This window comes from Anomalospiza imberbis, chromosome 27 (genome assembly GCF_031753505.1).
Source record: "Anomalospiza imberbis isolate Cuckoo-Finch-1a 21T00152 chromosome 27, ASM3175350v1, whole genome shotgun sequence".
Taxonomy (NCBI): domain Eukaryota; kingdom Metazoa; phylum Chordata; class Aves; order Passeriformes; family Viduidae; genus Anomalospiza; species Anomalospiza imberbis.
The window spans coordinates 5,406,187-5,418,129 of NC_089707.1; the positions used below are offsets into that span (position 1 = coordinate 5,406,187).

Here is an 11,943-nt window from a genome sequence, read left to right on the forward strand (position 1 = left end):
GGCTTTGATCCCATTTCCTTCTGGAGTGGAGAATTCCCAGAGGGAAAAGCCCCAAATCTGGGGAATTTTCATCCCTTTCCCAAAAAAAAAAAAAACAACCAAAAAAATCTCTGGAATTTCGGAGGAGGGAAAAATTCGGGAATGGTTTTTCCTTTGATTTTTTTCCTTGGAGTGGGAATTCTGTGGGAATTCCGGGAAAGGAAAAGGGGGGGGAGGGGTTTAATTTATTTCTTTTTAATTTATTTTTGTAAAATCCGCAATAAAAAAGAAATTTATTTCGACAGCTCATCTGCATCTGATTTGCATATCTGAATATTCTAATTAGGCACCGGGATCCAGAGCAGCATTCCCAACCTCTGGAAAATGGGATCCAGATATTCCCAGGAGCCAGGAAAAGATGGAAAAATCCCATTAAATCCACAAAATTCCATCAATTTATTGTTTATAAAAACGTGAAATTGTTGGAAAAGAAATTCCCAGAAAAAGAACTCCGATGGATACCTGGGATTTTTGCAGGAATTTTGGGAAATTCCAGGTTTTTCCCAGCTCTGTGATCCCGGATTTTGGGCGGAAATGGAAGGATTTGAAGGGAAAATCCCGGAGCTGGGAATGACGGAGCTTCCCAGGGTTTGGGAATGGCCAAATTTGGGTGGAAAATTCCCAAGAAATTCAGGATTGAGCTCGGGATGAATTTAGGCTCTGGGAATTTCAGGAATTCCGAGAATTCCAAGCCCTGGGGGTGTTTGGGAGCAGAATCCCAGGATTTGGGTGCTGGGAAAATCCCAGGATGAGGAGGAAGAGGGGGGAACTGGGCAAAAAATCCCCAGGAAAATCCTGGGATTTGGTGGATTTGGGGAATTCCGGGTAGGAAGGGATTTTTCCGGGAATTTTCCAGATTTCCTGAATGGGATCGAGGGTGGGAGGGGGGGGGAAGAGCTCCTGGAATTCCAGGAAAAGCTGGGAATGAGCTGGAGAAGGAGAAGGGGAAGGGGGATCCCAAATCCAGGGATGGGAGAACCCCAGATCCAGGGATATTGGGAATTCGGGATGGGATGGGGACAGGACTCACGGCAGGGATCCCAAAGAAATCCATGGGCGAGAATCCCAAATCCCTGGCTGGGATTCAGACACTGCAGGGATCCCAAATCCAGGCACGGGAGGAGAATTCCAACCCCAAATCCAGGGATGGGATGAGGAAAGCGGGACCCCAAATCCCTGGAATGGGATCAGGACAGACTCAAGGGATCCCAAAGAAATCCATGGATGAGACTCCCAAATCCAGGGATGGAAAGAGAATCCCAACCCCAAACCCACGGATGGGATCAGGACAGACTCCAGGGATCCCAAATCCAGAGATATTGGGAATTTGGGATGGGATGAGGAAAGAGGGAATTCCAAATGCAGGGGTGGGATGAGAACCCCAAATCCAAGGATCCCAAACCCGTCTGGCTCCGGCCGATCCCAACCTTTCCCCCCGGAATTCCCCAGGCCTGCTTCTCCCGGGATGAATCCCCATTCCCGAGGCTCCCAGCCCCCTTTTCCAGGGGGAATAACAGCGGGAATTCCAGCAGGAAGTGCCAACTCTTTAATGAACAACATTCCCGAGCCTCGGAGCCCCGGGATCCGCCCTCCTCTCCTGGAAGCCCGGAATTCCTTCCGGAGATTCCTCAAATCCGGCTCCTCCCGGAGTTTTCCAGCCGGAAATCACACTAAAACCAAAATCCCGGGAATTCCGCTTCTCCTTCCCCTCCCCCCACCCCCCCAACACAGCATTCCAGGAATTCCGAAGTCGCTTCCATAAAAAAACCAACCAAACAAAACAGAAACAAAACAAAACAAAAATTGGGAAAAACGGAGGCAGAGCCAAAGTTCTGGATTGAATTCCAGTCCCAAATTCCGGGAATTCCGACGGGAGCCGTGTCCTGCTCCTCTCGAGCTTCTGGCGGAATTTTGGCCCTTCCCAGGCTGGAATTCCGAGGGTGGATCCAGGATTTCCCGGGAGAAGGGGTGGCAGGAACCCTCCCAGAGTCAGAGCCGGGAATTTGTTTCGGGAATCTCCTGGAAAAATCCCTGCGGATTTCCCAGCAAGGGGAGGGAGGACGGCTCCGAACCACAGGATTCCCGCGGGAAGGGGCTCCCCATGGAAAAGCAGCTGGAATTTTGGGATAATCTCGTCCTTTGCCGAGGTTCTCCAGGAACGCTGGGGCTCTGGATGCTCCCGCTGGGAATCCTCTCAGTCCCAGTGGTGGATGGGCTCCGCGTTCCCGGAATTCCAGCTGGTGGATGGGCTCCGCGTTCCCGTAATTCCAGCCTGGACTCTTCCACCCCGGCTCCCGAATTCCATCCTGGGTTCCCCACTTCCAGCCGGGATTCTCCCGGATCCGGGGCCGGAGCTGCTCCCAGTCCGCTCCCGGCTCCATGCCCTGGGAATTCCGAGCGATCCCTCGGAGAGGATCCGGCCGTTCCCAGGGAAAAATCGGGATTTAAGGATCGACGGTGGTGGCTTTGCCAGAGAGTGGGGAAAAAAAATCCCTGGATCCAGCCCCAAAAAAATCCCGGGATGCAAATTCCCGGGGATTGGCTCCAGCCATGACGGGAGCCCAGGAAGGGATGGGAATTTTCTGGAAAAATGGGAAAGGCCTCACAGTCGTGGTTGGGTTGGGAATATCCAAAGGATTCCTGGGAATTTCTCCAGGGGGAAGTGAAGGGAAAAAATTCCTGGAATTTTACAAGGAGGGGATGTGGGGAATCCCGGGAAAATAGGGTTATTGGGAGGGAGGAGATCCCAAGAAAAGTGGAATTTTGGGGAGAAAAAATAAAAAAGTTATCCTGGAATTTCACAAGGAGCAGATCCAAGGAATCCCAGGAAAAAGGAACTTTGGGAAGGGAATAAATCGCAGGAAAAGTGGATTTTTGGGAATAAGGAATTCTGGGATATCACAGGGTCAGATCCAAGTAATCCCAGGAAAAGTGGATTTTTGGGAATGGGCTCTCCTGGGGAGATCTCAGGAGCAAATCCCAGGAATCCCAGGAAAAACGTGAATTTCGGGAATTAGGAATTCTGGGATATCCCAGGGAACAGCACCCAGGAATCCCAGGAAAAACGGGAATTCTGGGACCAAGGGCCCCTAAGGATGAACAATTCTCCCTTCTCCATAAAAATTCCATAAATACAAAACAGAAAGCGGGAACCAGGCAAATCCCAAATAAATAGGGCGGATCCCGGGAATTCCCAGCGGGGCGGTGGGGGAGCGGGAGGCGCAAAAAGCGGGAAGAGCCTTGGGAATTCCCGGGTTCCCGGGGTTTTTAAGTGTCCTCGGTCATGTCCTGGCTGCCGGTCCGGGCGATCTTCCGCGGCGGAGCCGAGTTCTCCCCCTCCAGCTCCCCCTGCTCCTGGTCCCGCTTCTTGGCCGCATTCTGCAACGCAATTCCAGGGAATTCCGAGGGAATCCGGGGGATTCCGGGGGGATTCCGAGGGATTCCAGGGGGATTCCAGGGGATTCCGGGGGATTCCAGGGGGATTCCAGGGGGATTCCAGGGGGATTTCGGAGGATTCCAGGGGGATTCTGGGGAATTCCAGGGGGATTCCAGGGGATTCTGGGCAATTCCAGGGGGATTCCAGGACATTTCAGGAAATTCCAAGGAATTCTAGGGAGATTTCAGGGGGATTCTGGGGAATTTTGGGGGATTCCAGGGAATTCTAGGGGGACTTCAGGGGGATTCTGGGGAATTCTGGGGGGATTCCAGGGGAATTCGGCAGGGAATTCCAGGGGAGACCCCCAGCATGGGGATCCCCAGTGTTCCCACGTGCTGGGATTCCCAAATCCCCGTATTCCTAAATCCCAGCATTCCCAAAACCCAGGACTCCTAAATCCCAGGATTCCCAATCCCAGTATTCCCACATCCAACATTCCCAATCCCAGCAATTCCCACACCCCAGCATTCCCAACGCCGCCCATTCCCGAATTCCCAACCGGATTTCCCCTGGTTTCCAGAGGCAGAGCCACCCCGGGATTTCCCCGCCTGGAATTCCCACGGGAATGGCTCCTGGCACGAACCAACACCGAATTCCCGGGAAAAGCGGGAATTTTGGGTCCCCAGCGTCACCTTTTTGTCCCACTGCTGGTGGAGGTAGCGCAGGAGGATGTTCGTCTTCTCTGTCACGATAACTGGGAGAGATTCCCGGGAAAAACAGGGAAAGAATTCCAGGTTTTAGGAGGACTCGAGTGGTTAAGGAGGGAGGGAAAACTGGAAATCGTCGGGGGGAAAATTTGGGATAAAGAGAGGGGAAAGTGGGAATAAAGAAAGGGGAAAGTGGGAATAGATAGAAGGAAAATTGGGAATAAATAAAAGGAAATTTGGGGGAAAACACAGGGAAAATTGGGAAGAAAGAAAGGGAAAATTGGGTATAAAGAAAGGGAAGTTTGGGAATAAAGTAAGGGTAAATTGAGAATAAAGGGGAAAACTGGAAATCTAAAAAGGAAGAAATTTGGGATAAGTAAGGGGGAAATTTGGGATAAATAAGGGGAAGTTTGGGAATAAAGAGAGGGGGAAGTTGGGAATTACTACAGGGAAAACTGGGAATTAAAAGGGGGAAACTGGGAATTAAAAGGGGGAATACTGGGAATAAAGAGAGGGGACACTGGGATTCCGGGATCTCCCAGGGAAGGCGGATCCAAAGCGGGATTTTCCCGGGAAAACTCACTCTGCTCCGAGGGGAATTCTCTGGTGGGCAGATACACCGAGGGCCGGCGGTTCTGCAACGGGAATGGCGAGAGAGCCTCAGGGACGGGAATGCTGGGAATGCTGGGATTGGGAACACCAGGGTTTGGGAAAACTGGGATTTGGGAATTCCATGGTTTGGGAAAGCTGGGATTCAGGAATTCCAGGGTTTGGGAACACCAGTATTCAGGAATTCCAGGGTTTGGGAATGCTGGGATTCAGGAATTCCAGGGTTTGGGAATGTTGGGATTCAGGAATTCCAGGGTTTGGGAATGCTGGGATTCAGGAATTCCAGGGTTTGGGAATGCTGGGATTCAGGAATTCCAGGGTTTGGGAATGCTGGGATTCGGGAATTCCAGGGTTTGGGAATGCTGGGATTCAGGAATTCCAGGGTTTGGGAATGCTGGGATTCGGGAATTCCAGGATTTGGGAACGCCAGAATCTGGGAATATTGGGATGGGGAATTCCAGGATTTGGGAATTTTGGGATTTGGGAACACCAAGATTTGGGAATTCCAGGGGAACTCTGGTACTAGGGAACTCCAGGATTGTGGGACTCCAGGATGTGGGAATTCTGGGGTTAGGGAATTCTGGGATTTGAGAACACTGAGAATTCCAGGATTGAGGAACTCCGGGATTGGGGGACTCCGGGATTTGGGAATTCTGGGATTGGGGAACTCCGGGACTGGGGAACTCCCGAATTTGGGAACTCCGGGATTTGGGAATTCTGGGGCTGGGGAACTCCGGGACTGGGGAACTCCGGGGCTGGGGAACTGCGGGACTGGGCCGCGGAGCACTCACGGAAGCCTTGCAGACGGAATCCGCATGGAACCTGCTGAAGTTGCTCTTGTTGTACACCGGGAGCCCCTTCAGGAAATCTGCCTGGGGAGGCACAGTTCCCAAAATCCCCCAGGGAACGCCGGCACGCCCGGGGAGCGGTGCCCACCCAACCAAGCCCAGAGCCAGGGGCTGAGGGGGAATTCCCGGGATTTGGGCAGCTCCAAGCTTTCCTTTCCCAGAGAAAACTGCCGGGGTGATGCCAAGGCTGTGACCCCAAACCCCCCCACAAAACCAATGGTTCAGCCCCGCTTTAGGGTGACCCCCTGAACCCCCCCACCCCAAAAAAATGGTTCAGCCCCCCCTCAGGGTGCCCCCCACTCATAATGGGGTGCTCAACGCCACCCCGAGCCCAAACCCGGCCCTGGGGCTCCCCAAATCCCCAAACCCGGCCCTGGGGCTCCCCAAATCCCCAAACCAGCCCTGGGGCTCCCCAAATCCCCACACTCGGCCCTGGGGCTCCCCAAATCCCCAAACCCGGCCCTGGGGCTCCCCAAATCCCCACACTCGGCCCTGGGGCTCCCCAAATCCCCCAAACCAGCCCTGGGTTTCCCCAAATCCCCAAACCCGGCCCTGGGGCTCCCCAAATCCCCAAACCCGGCCCTGGGGCTCCCCAAATCCCCACACTCGGCCCTGGGGCTCCCCAAATCCCCCAAACCAGCCCTGGGGCTCCCCAAATCCCCAAACCCGGCCCTGGGGCTCCCCAAATCCCCACACTCGGCCCTGGGGCTCCCCAAATCCCCCAAACCAGCCCTGGGGCTCCCCAAATCCCCAAACCCCGCTCTGGGGCTCCCCAAACCCGACCCTGAGGCTCCCCAAATCCCCAAACCCGGCCCTGGGGCTCCCCAAATCCCCAAACCCGGCCCTGGGGCTCCCCAAATCCCCACACCCGGCCCTGGGGCTCCCCAAATCCCCAAGCCCCGCTCTGGGGCTCCCCAAATCCCCAAACCCGTCCCCGGAGCTCCCCAAATCCCCAAAACCGGCCCCGGAGCTCCCCAGATCCCCAAGCCCCGCTCTGGGGCTCTCTCGCACCCCCAGATCCCCGCACCGCGCCCGGGGCTCCCCTCACGCCCTCGCTGAGGGCGGGAACCCCTCCCAGCCCTCACGGAACCCCTCACACCCCTCCGCCCCGCCACCCCCGCCCAGGCCGCGGCGAGCGCGGGCCCTACAGGCCGCAAGCGGCCGCGGCGCCGCCCCTGCGGTACCGGGAAGGCCGCGGGCGGCGCGGCGGGGCCCGGGCGGCGCGGGCGGGCCGCCGGGGCCGGCGCGGGGCCGCCATGGCGGCGGGGGGCTCACGTACCATCTTCACCGCCGCCAGCCGGGAGGAGCCGCCCCGGCCCGCCCACTGTCATGGCCGCCCGCCTCGGGCGCGCCGATTGGTCCGCGCCGCAGAGCGCCGCGCTCCTATTGGGCCGGGAGCCTGTCAATCATGGGCGGGAAGGTTGGGTTGAGGCAGGAAGTGGCGGCGCGGAAGAGCGGGGCGGGCGCAGCGCGAGGACCCGGATGGAGCCCGGCGCGGGGCGCGCTGGGAGCTGTAGTTTGGGCGGCGAGCCCGCCCGATAATTAAGCGGCGGCTCATTAAGCGGCGGCTCATTAGCGGCGCGGGGAGGAGGAGGAGAGCTCCTTCCCTTTATCCCATCCCGGAGGTGATGCTGGAATCAGGAGCCCAGAGGATGGGGCAGAGTGAAGTAAACCTGAATTCCATCCCTCATTCCGCGCGCCCACCTCCCCGCCCTCCCCAAATATCCCCCCCCCCCCCTCCTCATTAAACCCCCCCACCCTAATTAACGCAGGAAGTTCCAGGCGACACGCTGGGATTTCAACACGCTCCGCATCCCCTCGTTTATAAGCAAACAAAATTTAAAAACTTGGAATAAACACGCGAGGATAATTTAACAACTGCAGCGGCGACCGCGCCCCCAACCCCTCAGAGGGACGCGGGTGACAGGGCCAGCGGGGCTGGGCTCCCCCTGCAGGCCCGGCGGGACCATCCCGAATCCCCGGAGAATTCCCGGGGCTCCCTCAGTGGCTCAGGGATTTCCTGCCCTTCAGCATCCGGCGCAGGATCACGGCGATCCCGCCGGGAGTTCTGATCCGTTTGATCCAGCCGTGAGTCTTCTTCCGCTTCCAGTTGTTGGGCTGGTACTCGTTGCCCCGGGACTTCCCGCGGGTTTGTTGGAAATCCCACGCCGGCACCGGGAGGCGGCGGAGAACGGCGGCGCTGGAGGTCCCGGGAAGCGGCTCCAGAGCGTTTGGGAGCAGCGGGGAGGGAAAACCTCGCAGCAGGGAAAAGCTTGGGGGAAATGAAAGCAGAACAAGGAGTGAGCAGAGCGAATAAAGGATGAATTTGGAATTTTAAGGTTGGGGTTTCCCCTCCCGGTACCTGCGGCCCCCGGCCCGTGCCCACACCGGGCCCAGCGCCGCCATTTTGCTTCGCCCGCCAACAACGCCCCTTCCCATTGGCTCGGTCCTTCCGGCCAATCACAGCCGGCGCCGTGCCGCAAGGGCTGATGGGGGATGTAGTCCTTCGGGGGGGTCGTGGCGGAGTTACCATGGCAACGGCGCCACTGCGGCCTTGTCGCCTCGGGGGCTGTCGGTTGTCGCCAAGGCTGTCGCGACAGGCCGCAAAGCCACTCCCAGTGCCTGAAAGGGCTCCGGGAGAGCTGGAGACGGGCTAGGGACAAGGGATGGAGGGACAGGACCCAGGGAATGGATTGGGGATGGGAAAAGGGAGATCGGGGTGGGATTTTGGGAAGGGATTCCTGCCTGGGAGGGAACGGGGTGGAATTCCCAGAGCAGCTCTGGCTGCTCCATCCCTGCAATGTCCAGGGGAAGGCTGGAGCAGCCTGGGATGGTGGGAGGTCCAAGATGGGACTGGATGGGATGTAAGGTCCTTCCAACCCAGACAATTCCAGGATTTCCCTTTTCGGGATCAATCCCAGCCCTATCCCAAGAGCCGGAGCAGCTCCGGGATTTCTCCCTCCTGGTTTTGGTGTCCCGGCAGGAATGGCTCCACCCTCCCCAACCCCAAAATCTGGGGGGAAAAAAACCCCAAAACTCAGCCCTGGTTTGGTGCTTGGCCTCCTGGCCTGGTGTCCTGTGGGTGGCAGTGACACACCCATGGCACGGCCACACGTGTGACAGATTGGTGGCACTGCCTCCCTCGTGGCACTGCCACACTCGCGCCCTTTGCCACGCCACAAGCACCACAGTGTCACCACCCCCTCCCAAATGCCACCTCTGTCCCCTCCTGTCCCCATCCCTATCCCTGCTGTCCCCATCCCTGTCCCCTCTGTCCCTGCTCTCAGTGGCCCCGGCCGTGTCCCCATCCCTGTCCCCTCTGTCCCCATCCCTGTCCCCACCCCTGTCCCCATCCCTGTCCTCATCCCTGTCCCCACTCCTGTCCCCTCTGTCCCCTCCCCTGTCCCCGTGTCGCCTGTCCCCCGGCTCTCAGTGGCCCCATCCCTGTCCCCATCCCTGTCCCCATCCCTGTCCCCATCCCTGTCCCCTCCTGTCCCCATCCCTGTCCCCTCCGTCCCCTCCCCTGTCCCCGTGTCGCCTGTCCCCCGGCTCTCAGTGGCCCTGGCCATGTCCCCATCCCTGTCCCCATCCCTGTCCCCTCTGTCCCCATCCCTGTCCCCATCCCTGTCCCCTCTGTCCCCATCCCTGTCCCCATCCCTGTCCCCTCTGTCCCCATCCCTGTCCCCATCTCTGTCCCCTCCCCTGTCCCCATGTCCCCTGTCCCCCGGCTCTCAGTGTCCCCATCCCTGTCCCCACTCCTGTCCCCTCTGTCCCCATCCCTGTCCCCTCTGTCCCCTCCCCTGTCCCCGTGTCGCCTGTCCCCCGGCTCTCAGTGGCCCCATCCCTGTCCCCATCCCTGTCCCCATCCCTGTCCCCATCCCTGTCCCCTCCTGTCCCCATCCCTGTCCCCTCCTGTCCCCATCCCTGTCCCCATCCCTGTCCCCTCTGTCCCCTCCCCTGTCCCCGTGTCGCCTGTCCCCCGGCTCTCAGTGGCCCCATCCCTGTCCCCATCCCTGTCCCCATCCCTGTCCCCACTCCTGTCCCCTCTGTCCCCATCCCTGTCCCCATCCCTGTCCCCTCCTGTCCCCTCCTGTCCCCATCCCTGTCCCCATCCCTGTCCCCTCTGTCCCCTCCCCTGTCCCCGTGTCCCCTGTCCCCCGGCTCTCAGTGGCCGTGTCCATCAGCCGCGGTCCCGCCCCTCCGCAGGGCTTTGGCTTTTCCATGGCGACCGCTCCAAGGACGAGCCCCGAGCGCCCCCGGAGCGGGCACGGCCGCCCAGGGCGGCACTTCGGGGCATTTGGGGGATTTTTGGGAATTTTCGGGGGGGGCTGAAGGAGTTCCCTCCCTCCCGCCCCCCCCCCCCCCAAAAAAAAAGCGCCTGGGAAAAAAAAAAAAAAAAACCGGGATTGGAACCGCGCTGCTCCCACCGCCCCGGCATCGCCCGCTCCGCCTCTCCAGCGGGAATTCTGCGCAATTCCAGGCTTTCCGCCGCGAATTCTGCCTAATTCCAGGCTTTCCACCGGGAATTCTGCCTAATTCCAGGATTCCACCGGGAATTCTGCCTAATTCCAGGCTTTCCACCGGGAATTCTGTGCAATTCCAGGGTTTTTTCCTCGCCCCGGAGCCCTGGAATCCCTCGGCCGTCAATGAGGTGAGCGGCGCGTTCCCCTCTGCGGTGCTGCGGGAATGTCCGGGTGCCAAAGCTGCTGCTGGGGGTGGCGGTGACCCAAAAATGCGGGAATTCTTCCCACCGGGAAGAAAAAAAACCATCTGGGGTGCGAGGGGGGTTGGGATGTTGTGGGGCAGAGAGGAGCGGGAGCCGGGGAAAACCCGGATCTCTGCAGGTGCGCCGGGGAGGGGGAAAGGAGGGGGAATTGTCCTGGAAACCCAACCCGGGGAAAAGCTTCCTCCTGCCTTCCTCCCTCCTGCCTTCCTTCCTCCTGCCTTCCTTCCTCCTGCCTTCCTTCCTCCTGCCTTCCTCCTGCCTTCCTTCCTCCTGCCTTCCTTCCTCCTGCCTTCCTTCCTCCTGCCTTCCTCCTGCCTTCCTCCTGCCTTCCTCCTGCCTTCCTCCTTCCTTCCTCTTGCCTTCCTCCTTCCTTCCTCCTGCCTTCCTTCCTCCTGCCTTCCTCCTTCCTTCCTCTTGCCTTCCTCCTGCCTTCCTCCTGCCTTCCTTCCTCCTGCCTTCCTTCCTCCTGCCTTCCTTCCTCCTGCCTTCCTTCCTCCTGCCTTCCTCCTGCCTTCCTCCTGCCTTCCTCCTGCCTTCCTCCTGCCTTCCTCCTGCCTTCCTCCTGCCTTCCTTCCTCCTGCCTTCCTTCCTCCTGCCTTCCTCCTGCCTTCCTCCTGCCTTCCTTCCTCCTGCCTTCCTTCCTCCTGCCTTCCTCCTGCCTTCCTCCTTCCCTCCTTCCCTCGTGATGCAACGGCGGGGAAGGATTGCTGTGGGGGTGGGGGACGATCCCGCTGGGATCTCAGCTGGAATTTCCGCTGGAATTTCGGGAAAACCTGCCTGTGGCGGGGGAGAGGCTGGGCTGCTTCCAGTGCTGGTTCCAGTGCCTGATCCCAAACCCTGATCCCAAATCCTCATCCCAAACCCAGATCCCAAACCCAGATCCCAAACCCTGATTCCAAACCCAGATCCCAAACCCTGATCCCAAAGCCAGGTTCCAAGTCCCCAGTGCCATTCCTGTGTCCCCTGTGCCACCCCCGATGTCAGGATCCCAAGGCTCGATCCCTCAGCCAGATCTCGCCATTCCTGCCTCGTTGCCATTCCCAGCCTTATATAACAGGCGCCAAATTCCCAAAATCCCGAAATCCCAAATTTCCAAATTCTCGAATTCCTGAAATCCTGAATTCCCAAATTCCCAGATTCCCAGATTCCTGAATTCCCAGATTCTTGAATTCAGAGTCCCGAACCCCGAGTTCCCAGATTCCCGGATTCCCGGATCCCGGAATCCCGGATCCCTTGGGCAGCCGAGCCGGGCTGAGCCTGGGAGCGGGGGTTGGGATAATCCCCCCATCCCGTTTCCATGGCAACCGGCACCATTCCCGCCTTCCCGCATCCACGGGATCCTTCTCCATCCTTTCCTCCCCGGCTGTTCCTGAGCATGGCGCGTGGGGGAGGCGGGATCCGGGGATCTGGGAATCCAGGAATCTGGGAATCCAGGAACCCAGGAATCTGGGGATCCAGGGAATACAGGGATCCAGGGAATACAGGGATCCAGGGTTCCGGGGATCTGGGAATCCAGGAACCCAGGAATCTGGGGATCTGGGAATCCAGGGATCCAGGGATCTGGGAATACAGGGATCCATGAATCCAGGGATCTGGGAACCCAGGGATCTGGGAATCCAGGAATCTGGAAACCCAGGG

General features: G+C 58.7%; 2 protein-coding genes across 2 annotated transcripts; both read right to left on the minus strand.

Annotated features, from left to right (window-relative positions):
- Nucleotides 1-218: 218 nt before the first annotated feature.
- DDA1 (DET1 and DDB1 associated 1) lies at nucleotides 219-6,979 on the minus strand. The gene is made up of 5 exons (XM_068173948.1): nucleotides 6,859-6,979; nucleotides 5,523-5,603; nucleotides 4,706-4,757; nucleotides 4,108-4,169; nucleotides 219-3,417 (listed from the first exon to the last, which is right to left on the minus strand). The coding sequence occupies exons 1-5, from the start codon at nucleotides 6,859-6,861 to the stop codon at nucleotides 3,307-3,309; spliced, it is 309 nt and encodes a 102-aa protein (XP_068030049.1). The 5' UTR covers nucleotides 6,862-6,979; the 3' UTR covers nucleotides 219-3,306.
- A 391-nt stretch (nucleotides 6,980-7,370) lies between these two features.
- Nucleotides 7,371-8,148, minus strand: MRPL34 (mitochondrial ribosomal protein L34). The gene is made up of 2 exons (XM_068173947.1): nucleotides 7,942-8,148; nucleotides 7,371-7,851 (listed from the first exon to the last, which is right to left on the minus strand). Exons 1-2 carry the CDS (start codon nucleotides 8,016-8,018, stop codon nucleotides 7,581-7,583), a joined length of 348 nt encoding a protein of 115 aa, XP_068030048.1. The 5' UTR covers nucleotides 8,019-8,148; the 3' UTR covers nucleotides 7,371-7,580.
- Between the last annotated feature and the right edge of the window lie 3,795 nt (nucleotides 8,149-11,943).

Coding starts and splice junctions, on each gene's coding strand:
- DDA1 (XM_068173948.1), bottom strand. Junction 4,170..4,705: donor AGAATTCCCCTCGGAGCAGA/GTGAGTTTTCCC, acceptor AATCTCTCCCAG/TTATCGTGACAGAGAAGACG. Junction 3,418..4,107: donor ACCAGCAGTGGGACAAAAAG/GTGACGCTGGGG, acceptor ATTGCGTTGCAG/AATGCGGCCAAGAAGCGGGA.
- MRPL34 (XM_068173947.1), bottom strand. CDS start 8,018: ATGGGAAGGGGCGTTGTTGGCGGGCGAAGCAAAATGGCGGCGCTGGGC. Junction 7,852..7,941: donor GCACGGGCCGGGGGCCGCAG/GTACCGGGAGGG, acceptor ATTTCCCCCAAG/CTTTTCCCTGCTGCGAGGTT.